General features: G+C 36.7%; 1 protein-coding gene across 1 annotated transcript; it reads right to left on the reverse strand.

The window, feature by feature from the left end:
* Positions 1 to 5,680: 5,680 nt before the first annotated feature.
* Positions 5,681 to 22,824, reverse strand: LOC114661274 (protocadherin gamma-A8-like). The gene is made up of 2 exons (XM_028814488.2): positions 21,971 to 22,824; positions 5,681 to 7,763 (listed from the first exon to the last, which is right to left on the reverse strand). Exons 1-2 carry the CDS (start codon positions 22,366 to 22,368, stop codon positions 5,756 to 5,758), a joined length of 2,406 nt encoding a protein of 801 aa, XP_028670321.2. The 5' UTR covers positions 22,369 to 22,824; the 3' UTR covers positions 5,681 to 5,755.

Here is a 22,824-nt window from a genome sequence, read left to right on the forward strand (position 1 = left end):
TCTTCACATCTCAGCACAGGACTTCTGAATCTCTGTCAAAGTGACCACTGGATTCTTGATCATCTCATTAACCCAGACCCTTCTTTCCTGGTTACATAGTTTGACAACATTTCCAATTCTAGGAATAGTCCTGGTGTCACTGTGCTCCTGGGAACACTCAAAGTTTTAGAAATGTTTTTATAACCTTGCGCTGGTCAATGCCCCACCAAAATTGTATCACACAGTCTACACAGAGTTCTTTTCGGACTTCATAGATTGTTTTTTGTCCCAATGTGCAGTGTGAATTGTCAGATGTTATAAACACAGGCATGTGCCTTTCTAAACAATGGCCAATACATTCACTTTGCCACAGGTGGGCTTCAAAAAAGTTCTAGACACATCTCAAGGATAATTAAAGCAAGCTGGATACACCTAATCACAATTTGGAGTACCACAGACTCTGAGTACTTATATGAGATTTCAGCTTTTATTTTTAATAAATTTGCAAACCTTTGTGAAAACACGTGTTCACTTTGTCATTATGGGTTTTTAAACGTATACTGATGGAGAAAATCACAAAATGTATCCATTTAAAATTAAATATGCAACACAATAAATTATACAGATAGTAAAGGTGTCTGAATAATATGTTCCGACTCCACTGTACATTTCAGTTTCAAAGTTGAGACTGTCTAATATTTTTTGATTCTACTAAGACAATCTTACACTTGAGGAAAGCTGAGCTGCAAAGGGAAAGGCAAATGATATGGAAAATGGATTGAGTCTTGTGTAGCAGAAGTCCAGAGACCTTCCAAGTTCAGATTAAATGTGCTTTTTTTTTTGCAGAATTTTTAAAACTGCAATTTTTAAAAACCATTTTACTAACTTCCAACAGAAAAGCTAACCCGGTCTTATAATTGTTTGCAGATTCATTGTGTAGGCTGAGTATTTTCAATGGTTGGAAAATAGAAGAAGAGATTTATCAAACATTTTCAAAACTCTGTAAAAAGCATGTAATGAATTGTGGTTTTGAATTATACTAAATATTACTTGCAATATATAATCCATCCATCCATCCATTTTCCAACCCGCTGAATCCGAACACAGGGTCACGGGGGTCTGTCGGAGCCAATCCCAGCCAACACAGGGCAGGAATCAATCCCGGGCAGGGTGCCAACCCACCGCAGGACACACACAAACACACCCACACACCAAGCACACACTAGGGCCAATTTAGAATCACCAATCCACCTAACCTGCATGTCTTTGGACTGTGGGAGGAAACCGGAGCACCCGGAGGAAACCCACGCAGACACGGGGAGAACATGCAAACTCCACGCAGGGAGGACCCGGGAAGCAAACCCAGGTTCCCAGTTCTCCCAACTGCGAGGCTGCAGCGCTACCCACTGCGCCACTGTGCTGCCCCAATTTATAATCTGTGTGTTTATTTTAGTTTGTTTGCTTGTTTGTTTGGAATTATTTACATAATGGCTCTTGAAGTATGTGAACAAGACTATATTTTAGAGCTCATATGACATTCTATAATCAAAATGTTCTCTAAATGAAATTGTACATTAATATTCATAACGCAATTTACCAGAGTGTTGAATTTTGGAAGTAGATAAAATTCTGGGGTATATACAAAGAGAAAATATGTGGAAATTGTTAGAGTGTCATTGTTTATTTGAATGTATGTGTTTAAGTTTATATAAACTAATTAGTATGTGCATGCCTATAAGAATGTGATATGGAAGCCTGGAGCATTAAAATGAACATGTCTCATGTTAGGCCAAAAGTAGACCATTGGGACTTATTGGTAGTTCCAAACGTTTGACTGCTGCACTATAAGGCAGTCAGCAAGACACTTTAAAAAAGGTTATTTAAAAAGGAACTAAGAGAGAGATAGACATCATCATTGACTGGAAGAGAGGAGACAACTTTTTGCTTTCTATCATCCCAACGCTCACTAGCATCACAGCTGAAGAAGACAACTGACTATAAAAGTGAAAGTGGCCACCTGATACGAAGCTTTCTGTTTGACTTTGATTTGATTCATTCAGGTTGCATGTCTTCATATATTTATGCCTAGGTTTTCTGCAAATAAAATATAAGGAATAATAAGAGTTAAAGTCTGGGCATTGCTTCTTTGGATTTTGTCTGGTTGTATACTGACACTTAGCAATAACTTATGAGATGGTAATTTAAAGCTGTGTCTGTTCATGGTAAATTCTTTCAGAATTGATAATTCGAGTGCGGATTAACGTGACCCGGCAAGGAAAGGCTTTCAAACATGCTGTTAGCTTGTGTAGTCCCTGACTGAGGTAGCTACCTGAGAGAGAAAAACTTAGCAGGAGCAGCCCTTGCAGTGGCTCTTGGCTTTTGTTAGGGTTTTCTGGAGTGGCAATCAGACAACACATTTGTGAATGCCGGTAGGTACACCTTATGAGTGATCCACTCCTAGACCCCCTACAGTATTTTGTCTGGGTATTTGAGGTTGTCTGTGCTGATTAAGCTAAAATTGGTATCTGCTTAGAAATCAATTTGTCATTTCTAGTATTAACTTGCCCAGCAGTAGAAAACAAACCTTATAGGTTTGTGAACACTTTTTCACAAAAAAACAAAACACATAGTATGAAGAATGCTATTTTATAATATGCTATGGAAGTATGAATGTTGAACACTACTGAAATCAAAAGAAAAAAAGAGCGTAGAGATATTCAAAGTACTGTGTCATATCATTTGTTTGAAAAATGTACACCATTCCTGTTGACTGCATGAACCATTCCCTAACTAATATAATATAAGATGGCATGTTCTGTTCACAATTTAAAATCTCATGTATTTTTTACTAAGTCATAATCTTCTTTTCAGTTATATACTTTGGGAACTGGCCTGGACATAGACAGGCAGACACCGAAGGTTCTAAACAACACACATGATTATTGTACATTATTTACAAGTGAGCACACAACCCAGTGCCACAGCACTAAACACCCTCAGTCCAAGCCTCTGTCACAATGCCTCTCTCTTTCTGGTCCACCTCCACTCCTCTCCGAGCTTCGTCCTTCCTTCACCCGACTCCAGCCATCGAATGGAGGGAGGCGGCCCCTTTTATGCTCACCCGGACGTGCTCCAGGTGCTTCCCGATGAACTTCTTCTGGCACTCCGTGGTGTGGCGGAAGTGTCAGCTGTGCACCCGGAAGCACTCCTGGTGTTCCTGGTCTTCTTCCCCCCAGCACTTCCGGGTGTGGTGGAAGTGCTGAGGACCAGGGCTCTACAGGCATCTGGGCGCCCCCTGGCAGTGATCATGGGCCCCTATAGGGTTGAGCTTCCATGCTCCTTTACCGTGATCCCCATAGCCACCAGGGCGGTCGCCCCATCGTGGTCTGGAGGAGGCGTAGTCCCTCCTTCGGTCCTTCTGGGCATCCCGGCTGGGTACCACCCTCAGCCGCTCGCCACAATGCTGTAAATATGTTTTCTACATATTTAAAATATTTTATTCGCTTTAAGTTATAGTTAACCTGGATTTGTTATCATCACATTTGCACTTCTATGAAATGTCCATTTTGTCATTTTCATTATTAGAATATAATGGAAAGCTTAGTTTTTGAAACACCATTACTTCAATCAATTTGCTATTTTTATTCTAGGACATGGATGTACAAACATATCAAGCATAAAAGTCAAGAAAAGCCAAGCAAAATGACACCTTTTATTGGCTAACTAAAAAGATTACAATATGCAAGCTTTCGAGGAAACTCAGGCCCCTTCTTCAGGCAAGACGTAATCATTACATTATATCTTGCCTGAAGAAGGGGCCTGAGTTGCCTTGAAAGTTTACATATTGTAATCTTTTTAGTTAGCCAATAAAAGGTGTCATTTTGCGTGGCTTTTCTCTACATTCATAATGGCTAACACGGTACAACACCCTAGTACTATAAAAGTCAAGCAAATTGAATGACAATGTACAAACTGCCTAAGTTATTTAGATGGAAAACATTTCCGGGACCCTTAGTCTATGACAGCGTTTCTCAACCTTTAAGTTAAAAAATGTAATCATATACAGTATGTCATATTATGGTATATTAAGATGTTTTGGTGGTAAAACTTTTTATACATTTAGTCAGCATTTCTTAACCTTTAAGTATATGAAGCCCGAGTTTTCATCACAGTTTTAATCGCGCCCCCCCTAACTTTTTTTTTTTTTAAAGGAGCCCACTAATACCAATTTGTTCTTTTTTAATTAATGATATATCATAGATGCATATTTTGTTATACCTACTTAACGTTTATCGACATTTATCTAACTCTATATTTATTTTTCTAGTATCAGAATGTAATTTAAGTTAATTTGTTTTGGTTTCAATAGATGTATTTTTCATATTTTCGATTCTTGTTTTCTTTTTTTCACATCTTCGCACCCCCCTTTTTGTTACTGTGTGCCCCCCTCACAGATTGAGAACCACTGGTCTACGAGACAGCCGTTTTCTCCACTGTCCTACCATACAGTATTAGGCTTTAAATGTTCCTTTTAAATTATCTCACTGTTGTTACAGAAATAAAAGATGATGAGAGCTGCCGAATAGAAACAACTGCTCTCTAAGTAATTTTTTTTTTTATTCTTATGAAAGAAACAATTGTCTTTGTTGCTTTTATAAACATTTACTTTTCATCATTCAGCAAAAAGTTACTTCATCCTTATCACAAACCAACATATTAGATATGGAAAATGGTGTCCCAGAAAAATTGTATGCCATTTTGAAAGATAATGAAACTCTATTAGATAATTATGTGGTAGTTAAGGTTCAACCATTGTGAATAAATTGCACAAAGTAATGCAATTTTGCCTTATTTCACTTCTTTCCTATTGGCATCCAAACCATAAAGTGTTTCAGTTTCACTCAATTTGCTTTCCTTTGACTAATGTTACAGTGGATTATCAAGAGTAAAAATTGATGAAATAATGGATTTCCACTACTACGTTCAATTATAGTGTTACCCATGACCACAAGCATAATAAAGATATTTAGCTTACATTATGTTCTAATGAATGTTTTCTTTTGTAATAACTCTTGTATGTCCTCATTTTACTCCATGCATCATGGCAATTTGATTAAATAAAAACCTAATAAAATATGATCATGTAAGGACTGAAAGAAAGGTAACTGAGCCAATCAGAATTACCATGAGCAATGCAGAAGATATATGCTCAAAAATGACAAAACAATGGTTCATAGCAAATATATTAGTATTTTCATTGTCATAAATTGTACCTCCTCTTGGCCATTAATTAGAAGGAGTCACTATTGATATTAGTAGTCATTGTTAACTAAAGATCTTTTTTTTTTTTTTCAATCGAAAATATTTCCCCTCATAGTTGTATCTTCTAGGAAATATCAGAACAAAAAACAATTTTGGTCTCTCTACTACTTAACGTCAGTCTACACATTCTGATTTTTGGTTCTTTCTCCAGTTAGCATCTACACAAAAGTTATTCAAACAGCAAAAGCAACTAAAATATAAACATGTAATAAAAATGCTATAAATTAGATTATACTTTGTACAATGCAAAATCTTTCAAAGAATGCAGCATACCTGTCTAAATTAGTTCTAAGTTGATATATAAAGGACTTTCTTATTGGACTAAAGTCTGTATTATGTTTCTGAACCCAAGCAGAGGTGCTGCTACACAATGAACAGCTACAGTATGATGCCTGGATAAGCAGTGTATGGAATTTTGGAGAAAAGTATTGTGCAGAGATTCAGTTGTTATAAATCATACCTTAAGAGTGTCGTGTTCTGTAGTTAAATCACTCTTGAAGATGTCACTGTTTTGTTCTGCTGAATTAGGATCAACAGTATTCTGCATCAACGGTTGTACATATTTACATTCACTGTTTCCAGAATCCGTTGTGAGGCAGACTTCATAGTTATAGACATGGCAAAGTGTCCCGGTGGCTCCAACTTCTGCATAACGAGGAGGATAATACGGAATAACGGGGAGAGCCCCATTTGAACATTCATTGAAAAGTTTCGAGCGTCTCCATTTGTGGAATTTCAAAGAAATCAGAACAACAATGAAAATAACGAACATAAAGGAGACTATCGCCAAAGAGAGCACCAAGTAAAATGTGAGGTCTCCACCAGCATACTTATCCTGCGAGAGATCGTTGAATTCTGAAAACGCCCTTGCAAAGTTCTCAGTAATAGCAACGTTAATAATAACTGTAGCTGAGTGAGAAGGTTGTCCACTGTCTTCCACTAAAATAGTTATTCTTTGTTTTGTAGAGTCTTTATCCATAACTTGTCTAAGGGTTCTCAATTCACCGTTGTGTAACCCGATTTCAAGAAATGTCTGGTCAATCGATTTGACGATTTTATAAGAAAGCCAAGCATTTTGCCAAGAGTCCTTGTCTACAGCGACAATTTTAGTAACGAGATGTCCAGCTCCCGCAGAGCGAGGTATGAATTCGGCAAGTGATAAGCCCTTATTCAAAACTGGGTATAAAATCTCCGGGGCATTGTCATTCTGGTCTTGAACAAATACATCTATAATGACACTGGTACTGAGAGCTGGAGATCCCCCATCCTTAGCTGTAACACACACCTGAAAATGACTCAATTGCTCATAATCAAATGAACGTACAGCATAAAGAACACCTTCATCAGAATTAATAGAAACGAATGAGGATATCGAAATGTTATAAACAGTGGTATCTTGAATAAAATAAGATATTCTACTGTTGAGTCCCGAATCGACATCTTTGGCTTTCACGGAAAAAATAGAAGACCCCGGAGAATTGTTTTCCATAATGTAAGTTTTGTAATGCGGCTGTTCGAATGTCGGAGGATTGTCATTGACATCGTTTATCTGTAAAGTAATTATATGAGTAACAGACAGTGACGGCTCACCTTCGTCTCTGGCAATAATAGTAATATTATAATACGATATTTTTTCCCGGTCTAGAAATGCATCAGTTTCTAAACTGTAGAAATTATCTAAGGAAGATTTTAGTTTAAAGGGAATGTTACTATCTATAAAGCAAGTGACTTTACCATTTTTGTCTGAGTCTTTATCTTGAACATTAATCATTGCCACCACGGTCCCAGGTAACGAGTCTTCAGAGATTTGACTCGTGAGTGACATGACATTTATAATTGGTGCATTGTCATTAACATCAATTACTTCAATTATCACTTTACTGGAACTAACATGGCCACCATAATCTTTGGCCTGTACCGTCATTTCAAACATTTTATTATTTTCATAATCTGTTTGTCCAATAAGTTTAATTTCTCCAGTATCTGGGTTCAGTTCAAATATATTTTGTGCATTTTGTGAAATGCGAGAGAAAAAATATTTGATTTTCCCATATAAGCCTTTGTCTGCGTCATTTGCGTTAACTTTAATCAGCGCAGAGCCCACCGGTGAGTTCTCTAGCACTGCTGCCTTATAAAGCGACTGAGTAAAAATGGGAGCATTGTCGTTAGCATCGAGCACAGTAATCTGAATTTCGATTGAACCCGACCGCTGAGGTTCACCCCCATCAACAGCTGTTAAAAGCAAAACGTGTTTTTCTTGTGACTCTCTGTCCAAAGGCGTTTCTAATAATAAACTCACAGAACTGCTCCCATCAGATTCTGGGCTTAACTTTAATATAAAATGATCATTATGTGTGAGAGTGTAGGATTTCAAGCTGTTTATACCTACGTCTTTATCTGTGGCACTCGGCAATGAAAATAATACTCCTGGCAGAGACGACTCTATAATTTCTAACTGAAAGCTTTGACTTTCAAACGTCGGATCATTATCGTTAATATCTACGATATCGACAGAAATTCTATTTAATTCCATCGGATTTTCAAGAACAATCTGAAAATGTAAGGAGCAGGAAGTTTGAGAACCACAAATCTGCTCTCTGTCGATTCTTTCTTTAATAACTATAATTCCTTTATTTATATTTAGTTGAATGTATTCCATACCCCCTTCAGTATAAATACGAGCCCTCCCTGTTTGCAGCCTACGAATATCTATTCCCAGGTCTTTTGCAATATTACCTACAAATGTCCCCCTTGCCATTTCCTCTGGAATAGAATAACGGACCTCCGAGGTAACTAGAAAGGCGGACAACATTATAATCAGTACCTGAATTATACGAGTCCAGGATAACATTTTTCAGATGATCAGAAAACAAAGAAGCTTGCTCGTTTAATACAATCGAATAACTCTTCTTAGATATTTCGAGGTATTCCTTGAAGATCCATTAAAAGAAACATTGCATACATATCCGATCGTCTGTTTTAGTTTTGCTTATATTTGTATCCATTTTATGGTTAGTCCGTTCCGTCTTTGTGTGAGGCGAGGACAGCCGTCTTTGTGAAAATGTGGAGTTGATACGGGCGGTGCTCTCAGATGTCTGCGTCGAAAAAAAATCACCTAATTGATCAACAGCGGCGCTCGTAGTCCAAGTATAAAAATGCAAAACCTCGACAAATGTTTTAGATAACACTTATTTATCAGTGAATTGTAAAGTAGTGTGTTTATCTTTATGAAGCAAAACTCTCATGGAACGTGAGCCATAAAATTAATGTGCTGAAATCCACATAGGATCTAAAACATTACAGCTGCAGTATGCAGTGCAGTATGCATTATATTCTAATGACATTGTTAAGGTAACAAATTGGAAAATGTTTAACATCAGCATATTATATATATCTATGCAGAAGGATTTTTGAAAATATTTCCATTACAATAGGTTTTGTATTTAAATTTGAAGTGTAATGCATAGCGTTGTACAAAAATGTCTGCCCCATTTTAACGGTATCCATATAGAGAATGTTATAGCTAAGTATAGGACAAGCTTGGTAAGTAAACATTAAATTTCCCAAAGTGACCAGAAACAAAATTGGTAAGCAGAAATTTAATTGAGTTTTGAAAACCTTTTGATTGTGGTAGCAAGGGCACACACATGCACACATACAGTAAAAATATAACGTGATAACGCATAGCATTGAGATGAGAGTAATACAAAATGTTGTCCGTAGTGACATCAATGACAGACTCACTCAAAAACAGTTAAAAAAAGCTAAATCTTTCCAATTTTAATGGTGTAGTCTTGGGCAGGAGTATCCCTTGTGATTGACTCATTTATTCTACAGGGGTGATTCCCACCTTCTTGCCTGACAACTGCCGCTGATTTGTCAGGTGAACAGGATCCCTGAATTTGACTAAGAATGGTTTGATAAGTTAGTATTATGTTTTGTTTTAATATATTGATGAATTAATGGATGACTGAGAAAATTTGAAAAGGAATATATTTTTCAAAGATAGTTAAAGACGATCACTGAATAACCCAAAAAGAAAGAAACTGCAAGTCTAGATTTTCAACATTTAATATAAAGGGATGCTTCCTCCGGACAATTCCTAATCTGATCAGGACATAGAACCAGAAACAAAACACTTGTATTGAAAACTTTCAGCAGAATTGAATCAGAATAAAGTTAAATTCAGTATGGAGTAGATTATTTTTTCCTTTAAAATTTCCCAAGTTGAATGACAATGATATTCCCCAAATCATGCCACTGTAAAAAATGTAACTAAGTGATAGTCGACCCAGTGTAAAAATGTTTGTTGTTCCAGCATTTCTGTGTTAAATGTTTAGCTTGACAATCGTTTCTTCATTGTGTGGCGCAGATGTGAGTTCTATTTTTCTTTTGGGTTCAAATGTAAAAATCATCATTGTGAGAATTAATAATCTGTTGTTTGTGCGAGTTTTTCTTTTGCGAAATGCGCATGTCCTGCGAGAATATTCTTGATTTATGAGATTTGGACACGTGCATGACTCCACGACTCCAGAATCTGTTACGAACGTTTGAGAGCCCCGACTTAAGGTAAGTACATGCATTTACAAGAGTAGGACTTTCCTTTGTTGAAAACCATAAAAAATCGGGGTACGAAGTATTAACAGTTACCACGCGAGTAACCTTACTAACTTCGACGACCATCGATTATAACCAACTGCCGAACGTAAAAAAGTTTTTTATGTGTTTAATGTTCGCTTGTGTTATTTGCAACGTGTAATGACGGCGGGTCCGTTAATTACGGAAGATTTTAGTGACTATAACAGAATCTGAAAAATGAATAATTATAAAATGAAAGCTCAGTTGTGCTTACTGTGGTGGCACTAAGTTTTTTATCAAAAGCCACGTAATTGCGATATTTCCCTCTTTCCTTTTTTCACTGTAACAACTTGTGTTTTTATACCTCAAAACCCGACGTCAGGACACTTTTTTCACTTAAAGTTAGCGGTCTGAATTCCTGTAGTAGCTGCGGTGACCAACTCGAGCTTTTGAGGCACCATACTAAAGTTTAGAGTAGAGACTGAACGCAGATGATTACACTTTATTCAAGTGGATTCGGCAATAAGAGAGTACAACAACGGTCAGATAATTTTGTTTTTTAAACGGTAAATTAATAAAATGACATCAATATTCTATTCAGTACCGTTTTTTTCGTAAAATTGCATACAGTCGAAAAAAGTAAAAGATGGCGTGCACGCTTCTGTGGTGACGGCGCTTTTTTTTCAACTGAATGTTCTAGTAAATTATTACGGGTGCTGTGGTGCATAGGCATAACAGCTTGTAAAGGCAGACGCACGATTACTGGTTGGAGTACTCCTTTCTTTCTTGTGTACATTCAATTTATGCTGTTTCTTTTATAGAGGAAAATTGGGGTGTGTGTCCTAGAGGGAGAAAGCGAGTGGTAAAGGGGGAAGGACCTAAAATTAACACACTGAGCAGACCTCAACAACAATTCTTAGCTCCTTCAAGGAAAAAAAAAATATACCCTCACAAACATATGTTAATAAATATAAGTCGCACCACACGACTGCTCAGGTGTAAACGTGATGTGTAGTTTACTGTGTTCATTTTCAGATACTGTACCACCTTAGACATTTGTGATAGAATTATTAAGATATGATTTCATATATTAACTAAACCTACTTTAATTCTATTTAATGCAGTGTTATGGTATACAAACTCTTATGAAGGCCATCCAAATCAGCTCTTATTTCTTTATTGTGATTTTTAGGGTCTTCATGCATTGCAAGCTCTGTACATTTTGTACTACAGCTCAGGACACACTTCTCAGACATTATACATTGAAGCACTGGCGTGGACCATATTCATCGTTTCCTTGCATTCACAGTGACTGCATTTGTTCATTCCGGACTGCAGGTGCGTTAAGACACATCTCAACAGAATACATCCCAATGCTACCCTTTCAAAAGTTATCAAGGATTTGGCTTGTTTGAGCTGTGAACTTTGTAAATTTCAAGATATCTGTGATGGGAAGACCTTTTACAGCCATATAAGAAAACATCTAAAAACTATGAATATGTGAAATGTCCTTTTGTAAACTGTGACTTTCAGACCAATGTATATACCACATTTAATGTACATAAAATTAGGAAGCATAAGGGTCAGTCTTTTCATGATTTCAGGCTATCCATTTTAAGTAGTAATCATACAGGCCAAGAAGACAGTCCTAATAGTAGCTCTGCTGCAGACAATAGTGGACCTCTTATTGATGGTGAGGATGATCATGTCTGCGGTGGGTTGGCACCCTGCCCGGGATTGGTTCCTGCCTTGTGCCCTGTGTTGGCTGGGATTGGCTCCAGCAGACCCCCGTGACCCTGTGTTTGGATTCAGCGGGTTGGAAAATGGATGGATGGATGGATGATCATGTAGGTAGTGGATGTGTTGCTTGCACTGAGGATTTAGGAGATGCAGTTGAGCACAAACTTGCTTCTCTCTTTTTTTGTATGCAAACTGTTCTTCACATGTCAAAAAGTGCTACCCAGCAAATACTTGAAGGGTTAAATGATATTTTTTCAGGACCTCACTTTTTCCCTGAGAATAAAGGAGATTGTCATGGATGAACCGCTGGTCTCTGTAGTCCAACAGAGATGGCCAGGCCTTCTCATAGAGCAACAGGTGAGTTTTATCTAATCTTATAAATTAATTGTCGAGTAGCGAAGCTAGTATCTTGAAAATAAGTACATTATTAATTCCTGAATTTTGTTACAGGTATATACAGAATTTTATTGCATTACCCAGGTGCAATTGAAAGAAACATCGCTGACATCCTTGGACAAGCATTCGACAGCTCTGATCAAAATGTACAGAGCAAAAGGAGGCAAGATGGCACATGAATTGAAATTACTTTTAGAATTACTAGATGAACAGGTACGTAATAAGGATCAGGAAATAATTGTTTTATAGTCATAAGCATGAACTTAAAGTAGTATGTGCAGGGCAGTGTTGTAATTAAGGCTGTTAAACTGTTTGCTTATGAAGGTGCATGTGGCAAACCCATAGACTTATCAAATGTATGCAAAATGATTTTATAGAACAAGCTAAATCATACTGTATACAGTGGTGTGAAAAACTATTTGCCCCCTTCCTGATTTCTTATTCTTTTGCATGTTTGTCACACAAAATGTTTCTGATCATCAAACACATTTAACCATTAGTCAAATATAATACAAGTAAACACAAAATGCAGTTTTTAAATGGTGGTTTTTATTATTTAGGGAGAAAAAAAATCCAAACCTACATGGCCCTGTGTGAAAAAGTAATTGCCCCCTTGTTAAAAAATAACCTAACTGTGGTGTATCACACCTGAGTTCAATTTCCGTAGCCACCCCCAGGCCTGATTACTGCCACACCTGTTTCAATCAAGAAATCACTTAAATAGGAGCTGCCTGACACAGAGAAGTAGACCAAAAGCACCTCAAAAGCTAGACATCATGCCAAGATCCAAAGAAATTCAGGAACAAATGAGAACAGAAGTAATTGAGATCTATCAGTCTGGTAAAGGTTATAAAGCCATTTCTAAAGCTTTGGGACTCCAGCGAACCACAGTGAGAGCCATTATCCACAAATGGCAAAAACATGGAACAGTGGTGAACCTTCCCAGGAGTGGCCGGCCGACCAAAATTACCCCAAGAGCGCAGAGACGACTCATCCGAGAGGTCACAAAAGACCCCAGGACAACGTCTAAAGAACTGCAGGCCTCACTTGCCTCAATTAAGGTCAGTGTTCACGACTCCACCATAAGAAAGAGACTGGGCAAAAACGGCCTGCATGGCAGATTTCCAAGACGCAAACCACTGTTAAGCAAAAAGAACATTAGGGCTCGTCTCAATTTTGCTAAGAAACATCTCAATGATTGCCAAGACTTTTGGGAAAATACCTTGTGGACTGATGAGTCAAAAGTTGAACTTTTTGGAAGGCAAATGTCCCGTTACATCTGGCGTAAAAGGAACACAGCATTTCAGAAAAAGAACATCATACCAACAGTAAAATATGGTGGTGGTAGTGTGATGGTCTGGGGTTGTTTTGCTGCTTCAGGACCTGGAAGGCTTGCTGTGATAGATGGAACCATGAATTCTACTGTCTACCAAAAAATCCTGAAGGAGAATGTCCGGCCATCTGTTCGTCAACTCAAGCTGAAGCGATCTTGGGTGCTGCAACAGGACAATGACCCAAAACACACCAGCAAATCCACCTCTGAATGGCTGAAGAAAAACAAAATGAAGACTTTGGAGTGGCCTAGTCAAAGTCCTGACCTGAATCCAATTGAGATGCTATGGCATGACCTTAAAAAGGCGGTTAATGCTAGAAAACCCTCAAATAAAGCTGAATTACAACAATTTTGCAAAGATGAGTGGGCCAAAATTCCTCCAGAGCGCTGTAAAAGACTCATTGCAAGTTATCGCAAACACTTGATTGTAGTTATTGCTGCTAAGGGTGGCCCAACCAGTTATTAGGTTCAGGGGGCAATTACTTTTTCACACAGGGCCATGTAGGTTTGGATTTTTTTTTCTCCCTAAATAATAAAAACCACCATTTACAAACTGCATTTTGTGTTTACTTGTGTTATATTTGACTAATGGTTAAATGTGTTTGATGATCAGAAACATTTGTGTGACAAACATGCAAAAGAATAAGAAATCAGGAAGGGGGCAAATAGTTTTTCACACCACTGCATGTTTATATCTGAGTCATTGGCACTGCACATATTCCCTCCAATGTCATGGACTACAAATTCATAATGTATTAATTTACAGTTTTATTTAATGGTGAGATTTACACAAACAATATTTTACCAGAAATAAAAGTAAATTCCTGAGCTATTCTGTTTATTATAAATTGACAATTTAAATTATCCAGGTTAATAGCATTTTTTTTTTGTGTGTGTCTGGATCTGTGCATACATTTTAAATAATTTGCAGAAGTGCAAAATCCTTTTATTATTTGGATCATTTAACAAAGATGGATTTTTGTATATGTACAGTAATGAGGAAGAAAATATGTCAAATATATTTAGTTGTTTTGTTTAAAGTTTTCTTAAATTGTCATTCGGTTCAAATATTATTTCTTTGTATATTCTACCTCTATGACTATCATTCTTGTTACTGTACTTTTCAGACTATGGATGTTACCACACACAAGAGGGCAATGGTTCTACAAGGACTACCTCTGTACTTAAGAGAATACAAGAAGTTATCAACAACATGTCATGTAAGTTCTGTTGGAAATGTAAAACTAAATGATTAACAAACTAGAAAGTTAAGTTGGTAGACAACCTTTCACTTGGCTTTGGAAAAGAGTCAACTATGGTTTATTTTTTCACACTTTAACTATATTATTGTTCTATATTTTTAGGATACAGACTCCCTTCAAATATATACAAATGAAATGAAGATAGGAATATTAGAGGTTGTGAGGCACCATGAGACCAATCCTGGAGCTGCGGCAATGAATGTGGCTGTGGTAATAGAAGGTCGAGTAGTAACTGAAGAGCTTGTCGACTTCACAACTGCATTTGTCATACATGTTGGTCTTCTGTATGCTCGAAACATTCAGTACCCAAAAGAACTTAAATTCACTTTTGAAACAGTGCAGAAGGTGTTTCTAAATATTGGAGACTCATACTCACATAGAGTACTGTCACTCAAAAATATGCTGTATAAATGTTAGACAAATGTGTCTCAGATCTGCAGAATAGGATGTGCTTGTCTTTTGATTTTAGATTAACATTGCAATAGCTACTTTTCTTTGTGTGAAATTCTTTCTCAGTTGCACTTTAGTGTTAATGTTATGACAGAATCCCTTTACCTTGTGCAGGTTCTGTTCAAAAATTTTGGAATTATTGATGTAACACTTTTCAAATTAAGATTCCACAACATCAGAGATGGCATGGCTTGTGGTTATTAGTAATGATAACAATGTTATTAAGACAAAATTTGAATGTACTGAATATAAATACATTTGTATAAATGATTTTCATATTTCACATTGTAATAATAATGTAATGCCATGTCTAAGAAAATAAAGCTGCATTATTTTCAAAAAAGCTGTTTTTTCTTTTTTGTTAAAATAGAATATGTTGCTCAATAAAGTCAGAGTTCTTAAGTAACTGATTACAATGTGCTTTTTGAGTTTGCAAAAAATAAATATATTAATTTCTTGAATTACTACCTTGAAGTTTGCCTAAATTTACTTACGTTTATTCAGCATAGGTTTTCTAGTTGCGCCAATTAGAGATGACATTGACAAAGCCCTAAAATTTATGTTAGATGGGCTTAATGCTGTGTTTACATATTAGTTATTTCTACTTGAGCTAATTTAATTTTCTTAGTTTGGCATAGTGTAGCTTGTATCCAGTGAACTCAAATTTTGTAATTGGCAGGATTTGTCAACGTAATGTTGAGCAAACTCAAAAAGCACATTGTAATCAGTTACTTAATATTTTTTAATTGGGAGTAGGATTGATTTTTTACAGTGATGGGTAACAATGAAAATATGGTTCTGCCTAGTTTATTTGCACTTGGCCAAGTAACAGAGAAATTGCTAACTCAGATTCATCTAGGACAAATTTAATCCTTCACTGAGTCACACAAGTTTGGTTTTACGTGCGTATAGCAGAAGGATCTTTAACATTTTGCATCTGGAAGAATCACCAGTTGCTTTTCCTGTAAGCAGTTTTTAAATATTCCTAACTATCCCTCAGTATATGTTTAATACACGTATATTAAATGTGAAATTTCAGTCTCTAGGTAGTATTATTTTGTTATAAGAATACTGCATCTTGTGGGCAAATGAAAAGGTGTTCTCAGAGGATGTATGTGGAAAGTGTGCTCAGACAATCTTGAGGCTTAAATCACGATATGTAAAATTTCCAAAATATCGGAGTAAGTGTTACATCCATCTCTTAATTTTTAAAATGCATTTTCTCCAATACAAAGCAGCAGGATTTTCGAGCCTATCCTAATACCAACTTTAACAAGGTGTGACCTAAACTTAAACAGAATAGCAATCCATAGCAGAGTACACTATCACAGATCAAATACTATACCTTCGATTTTGTGATTTGAAAGGGAAGAAATAGATTGGCCTTGTATTTATTATGCTCCGTTGGAGCCAGTGGCAGTATATATAGTAGTTGCACTAGACACAACAAAAAGAAAAGGATAAAAGATGTACAAGAGGTTTAAAGTGTATATGGTCTGAAAGCATTTGCACATTCCTTAGGAAAAAAATGGGAAGTAGTTAAATGCAGGGAGCTTGGTCCATCCAATTTAACATTAGCTACCATGGCTTTTACCAGGAAAAGTAGATCAGTAATAGTGTTCATTAAATTAAACCATTAAATTATTTAGTAAGTTACCATGTATGCAAGTATCATTGTTCTCTTAGAGCTACAATTAATGAATTTCAGGCAGACATTATATATTTTCACATTCTTCATAGATTTGTATAGGATTTTCTTTGTGTGGATACTTATTTTCTTTTCAGATTCTAAATATAGGTGGAGTTGTTTAACAAATGACTCCAAAATGACCTGAAGCCTCATGTATAAATGGTGCGTATGCACAAAAATGTTACGCACGAACGTTTCTAAGCTCAAATTGCAATGTATAAAACCTAAACTTGGCGTAAAGCCATGCACATTTCCACAGTACCTCATACCCTGGTGTACACAAGTTCTCCGCTCTGTTTTGCAGACTTGCGGCACCCAGCGTCAAAGCAGTGCTACTGTTCCAGTGTGGTTACCCTTTCTTTTTTAGATCCACATCCCTGACGTAGCTTTATCATATACACTGAAACTAACTGCATATTGTTTATTAGTTTAATGAATCTGATTGTAATTAACCTGTAACAATATAATGGTCCAGGGAAGAGCCAAAGTATTCCAAATACCACAGCTGCTTTTGCGTTGTTACTCTCACTGCACTTTCTTCTTCTTTCAGCTGCTCCCGTTAGGGGTTGCCACAGTGGATCATCCTTTTCCATATTACTCTCATTGCACCACTCAGAGTATTTATATCACTGTATCAGATTGGGGAATCACAGCTGTGCAGCAGCTGATCGGAAAGGGAATTATTGGAATACAGCATCAAGCACACTCTGCCTCAGCCATGCTGTCTATTGAACTGCTCTCATATGGCAAACGCTTCAGAACTTTTCCTGTACGGACCTCGTGGTTCAGAAACAATTTTATTCCAAGAACTATAAACGCACTCAATCAGTCTATCAAATGCTCCTTGTAGAACTGTTAGTACTTACAAGTACAATTATCTCACAGTAAACTTGTGATACAGTTATAATATTGCACAATCTGAGCCACATTATAAAGCACGTATGTACATATGATGACAATATCATTTTTAAGATGAAATGCAGCAAAATGTGTTTATTATATTATACAGATAAAACTTTAAATTCATTTAAATAATCTATATTGTTAATAATTAAACATGTGAGGACACGGTGTCGCTGCGCTAGCAAGGATCTGGTGCTCCGTTCACGGGTTGTTCCTGCCTCGTGCTGTATTTTTGCTGGGTCTGGTGCGACACTGGATGTATAGAATAATTAAACATGTACTATGAAGATATTTTAATGTTCCTTAAAAGTTTTGAAGAATCAGTGTTCTAAGCTTACAGATGGCTTAACGTCTGTTACAGAGCTGATTGTGTGGTTATTGGGTATTTGGAGAAAGAAAAGTAAGGACAGGAGTTGGAGGTTAGTATGTTTGAAAGAGACAGTACTGCTACAATAGATTATTTCATCAAAGGATGCGTACGACGCAGCAAGCATCTTGCGTGAAACATGAACAATCACTGCGCCACCATGTTCCCATGTTTAATAACATGCTTTAACTCCTATCATCAGGAAAATGATATCATGTATACATCTCATCATTTTAATTGTTCAGAGAGCTGTAATATTATGAATGTAATGGATTCTGTGTCCTGTCGGAGGAAGAGAAAGCCCGTTTAAGAAGCACATAGTGATTCACACACATAGAGCACATAGAAGATCAAATACAAAACAAAGCATTTAACTTGCTACTTTAGTTACGATGAGATTTGAGAAACTAGTAAATTAAACGATTTTAAGATGAAGTTTATGATGTTCTACTTTAATGACAAAATAAACTACGTGAATAAAGTGGAAATTTCGAGATTAAAGTTGACATTTTGAGCTTTTTTCCCAATGTGTGCCTTTTTTTTTTCTCTGTACCTTAATAAACTTTCATATGACACTCAGACGGTGGGCTACGACTCGCCTTTTCACTGCGACTTTGATATGTGACAACTTCTTTTTTATTTCGGGCACTGTGCAGTGAGTGTGAACTTGAGCTTTTGAGTTTCTCCGACACGCTATGTCACTCGATCAACTTCCTTTTGTTGTTTATACCACTGTTTAAACCAAGAAATAGTACGTTTTTTCCTTGCCTCCACTTGGTATTCGCTGAAATTCTTCTATTTTTCCCTTGTGCTTTTGCCTTTGTCTTTTCACAGAAGGCTGATCTTAAGGGCTATTAATATTAATTTGCATATTCAAAGAGGCGTAATTCTGGGAGGAGTTAGGGCGGAACTGCAGGTGCATGCATGTGCATTACTTTTCACGCTGACTGGGATTTATGTAGTGGAAGAACGTGGAAGTTGGCGTTCGCACATATTTATGCATCTGGAGTTTTTTGTGTGTATGAACATTTCCGCTTTTGTGCTTACGCCATGTTTTAGTGTGAGTTCTACCATGGCGTTATACATGAGGCCCCTGGTGTGAGTATGGAAACTTTTTCAATAGTAATAATTGCCAGTGATACATGAATGTAAATTAAAAAATGTAATCATATATGTCATATGGCATATTAAGATGTTTTGCTGGTAAAACGTTTTATACATTTAGTCAGCATTTCTCAACCTTTAAGTTTTTGCGACCCGAGTTTTCATAACAGTTTTAATGACGCCCCCCTAATGTTTTTTTGAAAGGAGCCCACTTATACCGATTTGTTCTTTTTAAATTAATGATATATCATAGATGCATATTTTATTATACGTACTTAACTTTTATTCAACATTTATCTAACTCTATATTTATTTTTCTAGTATCACAATGTAGTTTAAGTTAATTTGTTTTGGTTTCAATAAATGTATTTTTCATATTTTCGATTCTTGTTTTCTTTTTTTCACATCTTCGCACCCCTCTTTTTGTTTCTTCACGCTCCCCTAGGGGGGCCCGCCCCACAGTTTGAGAACCACTGCATTTAGTGAATGTGTTAAGTATTCTTGGTAAATGTTCTTACTTTGAAATAAAAGTGCTAGTCTGAAACATACTGAAATACTAGTGTTTCTATTTTTTACCATCAAATTAATTAAACAATACATATATGTAATTTTGTCACAATACTAAAAACCCTCAGATGGGAATAGGATTCGGTCCTTTAATAACAGCAAAGTATTAATCTGCTTCGAAAATGAATTGATGGATATATGAACATTTTCTGAAGTTTTTAATTAAAAAATGAAAACCAGAAAAGAAATTATAATAACTGTTGAGGGCTTGAGTGAAAGACATGCAAAAGGAGGACTGTCACCTATTTCATTGCAATCAAACATAGCCTACCTTAAGAGTGTCTTCTTCAGCAATTAAGTCGCTCTTGGAGACGTGGCTCATTTTTTCTGTTCCATTAGGGTCAACATCCACAGTATTCTGCATCAACGGTTTTACAAATTTAAAGTCACTGTTTCCAGCGTCCGTTGAGAGACAGACTTCATAATTGTAGACGTGGCAAAGTGTCCCCGTGGCTCCAACTTCTGCATAACGTGGGGGGTAATAAGGAATAACGGGAAGGGTTCCGTTTAGACATTCATTAAAAAGTTTCGAGCGTCTCCATTTGTAGAATTTCAAAGAAATCAGAACAACAATGAAAATAACGAACAGAAAGGAGACGATCACTAGCGAGAGCACTAAGTAAAATGTGATGTCGGCGTCAGTGTCCTTATTCTGTGCAAGATCGTTGAATTCTGATAACGCCTGTGCAAAGTTATCAGTGATGACAACGTTAATAATAACTGTAGCTGAGTGAGAAGGATGTCCACTGTCTTCCACTGAAAGAGTTAGTCTTTGTTTTATAGAGTCTTTATCCATAATGTTCCTAAGAGTTCTCAATTCACCGTTGTGTAATCCAATGTCAAAAAGTGACTGATCAATTGATTTGACGATTTTATAAGAAAGCCAAGCGTTTTGGCTAGAGTCCTTGTCTACGGCAATAATTTTAGTAACAAGATGTCCAGCATCTGCAGAGCGAGGAACGAATTCGGCAAGTGGTAACCCTTTATTCAAAACTGGGTATAAAATCTCCGGAACATTGTCATTCTGGTCTTGAACAAATACATCTATAATGACGCTGGTACTGAGAGCTGGAGATCCCCCATCCTTAGCAGAAACCAATACCTGAAAATGACTCAGTTCCTCATAATCAAATGAACGTACAGCATAAAGAACACCTTCATCAGAATTAATAGAAACGAATAAAGATATCGACGTGTTTCTTACACGGGTGTTTTCTATGAAGTAAGAGATCCTGTTGTTGAGACCCGAATCATCATCTTTGGCTCGCACAGAAAAAAATGAAGATCCCGGTGAATTGTTTTCCATGACGTATGTTTTGTAATGCGGCTGTTCAAATTTCGGAGGATTATCATTAACATCGCTTATCTTTAGTGAGATTGTATGAGTTGTAGTAAGTGGTGGCTCACCTTCGTCCCTGGCAACTATAGTAATATTATAAAAAGATATTTTTTCCCGGTCTAGAAATGAGTCGGTTTCTAAACTGTAAAAATTATTTAAGGAAGATTTTAGTTTAAAAGGAATGTTACTGTCTATAAAGCAAGCAACTTTGCCATTTTTGTCGGAGTCTTTATCTTGAACATTAATCATTGCCACCACGGTCCCAGGTAAGGAATCTTCAGAGATTTGACTCGTAAGTGACATGAAATTTATAATCGGTGCATTGTCATTTATATCAATTACCTCAATTATCACTTTACTGGAACTCGCATGACCTCCATAATCTTTGGCCTGTACCGTCATTTCATACATTTTATTATTTTCATAATCTGTTTGGCCAATAAGTTTAATTTCTCCAGTATCTGGATTCAGTTCAAATATGTTTTGAGCATTATTTAAGATATGAGAGAAAAAATACCTAATTCTCGCATTCACATCTTTGTCTGCGTCATTTGCACTAACTTTAACCAGCACAGAGCCCACCGGAGAGTTCTCTAGCACTGCTGCCTTATAAAGCGGCTGAGTAAAAATGGGAGCATTGTCATTAGCATCGAACACAATAATCTGAATTTCGATTGAACCCGATCGCTGAGGTTCGCCTCCATCAACAGCCGTTAAAAGCAAATGGTGTTCTTCTTGTGCCTCTCTATCCAAAGGAGTTTCTAATAATAAACTTACAGAATTGCTGCCATCCGATTCAGTGCCTAATTTTAATGTAAAATGATCATTAGGTGTGAGTGTGTATGATCTCAAGCTGTTTTTACCTACATCGTTATCGATTGCAATAGGCAATGAAAACAATATTCCTGGCAGAGACGACTCTATAATTTCTAACTGAAACCTTTCACTTTGAAATGTCGGGTCATTATCATTAATATCTATAATATCAACAGAAACCCGGTGAAATTCCATGGGATTTTCAAGAACAATCTGAAAATTTAAAGAGCATGGTGTTGCAGTTCCACAAATATACTCTCTGTCGATTCGTTCTTTAATAACTATAATTCCCTTATTAATATTTAGTTCAGTGTATTCAATACCACCTTCAGTATAAACACGAGCCCTGCCTGTTTTCAGCCTCTGAATATCTAATCCCAAGTCTTTTGCAATATTACCTACAAACGTCCCCCTTACCATTTCCTCTGGAATAGAATAACGGACCTCTGAGGTAACTAGAAAGGAGGGCAACGCAACAGAAATCAGTAACAGTACCTGCTTTACTCGAGTCCCGGCTTGCATTTTCCAAATGATACCAAAACAAAGCAGTTCGCTCGTTTAATGCAATCGATTAGCTCCCCTTTGTTGGTATTCCTTAATGATGCGCTCGAGGAAACATTACACGTACATCCGATACTCTGTCTTAGATGTGCTTATATTTGTATCCATTTTACGAATTATCGGTTTCTTCTTTGTGTATGGCGAGGATAGTCCGTCTTTGTGATAAAAATGGAGTTGTGTTTAGGGGAGGTGCTATCATCTCTGCGTCGAAAAAAATCACCTAATTGATCAACAGCGACCCCCGCAGTCCAAGCATGCAAAATGCCAGGCTTGAAATAAATGTATTTAAATATCCAAACGATGTAAAAACTTACAGCTGTTGTATGCAGGGTAGTGCGCGTTATATTCTATTGCTAGCAAAGTCAGTTTTACAGTTATCCTTTAACATTTGTAAGATAACCGATTTGAAAATTTTTA

Source organism: Erpetoichthys calabaricus, chromosome 11 (genome assembly GCF_900747795.2).
Source record: "Erpetoichthys calabaricus chromosome 11, fErpCal1.3, whole genome shotgun sequence".
In the NCBI taxonomy this organism is placed as follows: domain Eukaryota; kingdom Metazoa; phylum Chordata; class Cladistia; order Polypteriformes; family Polypteridae; genus Erpetoichthys; species Erpetoichthys calabaricus.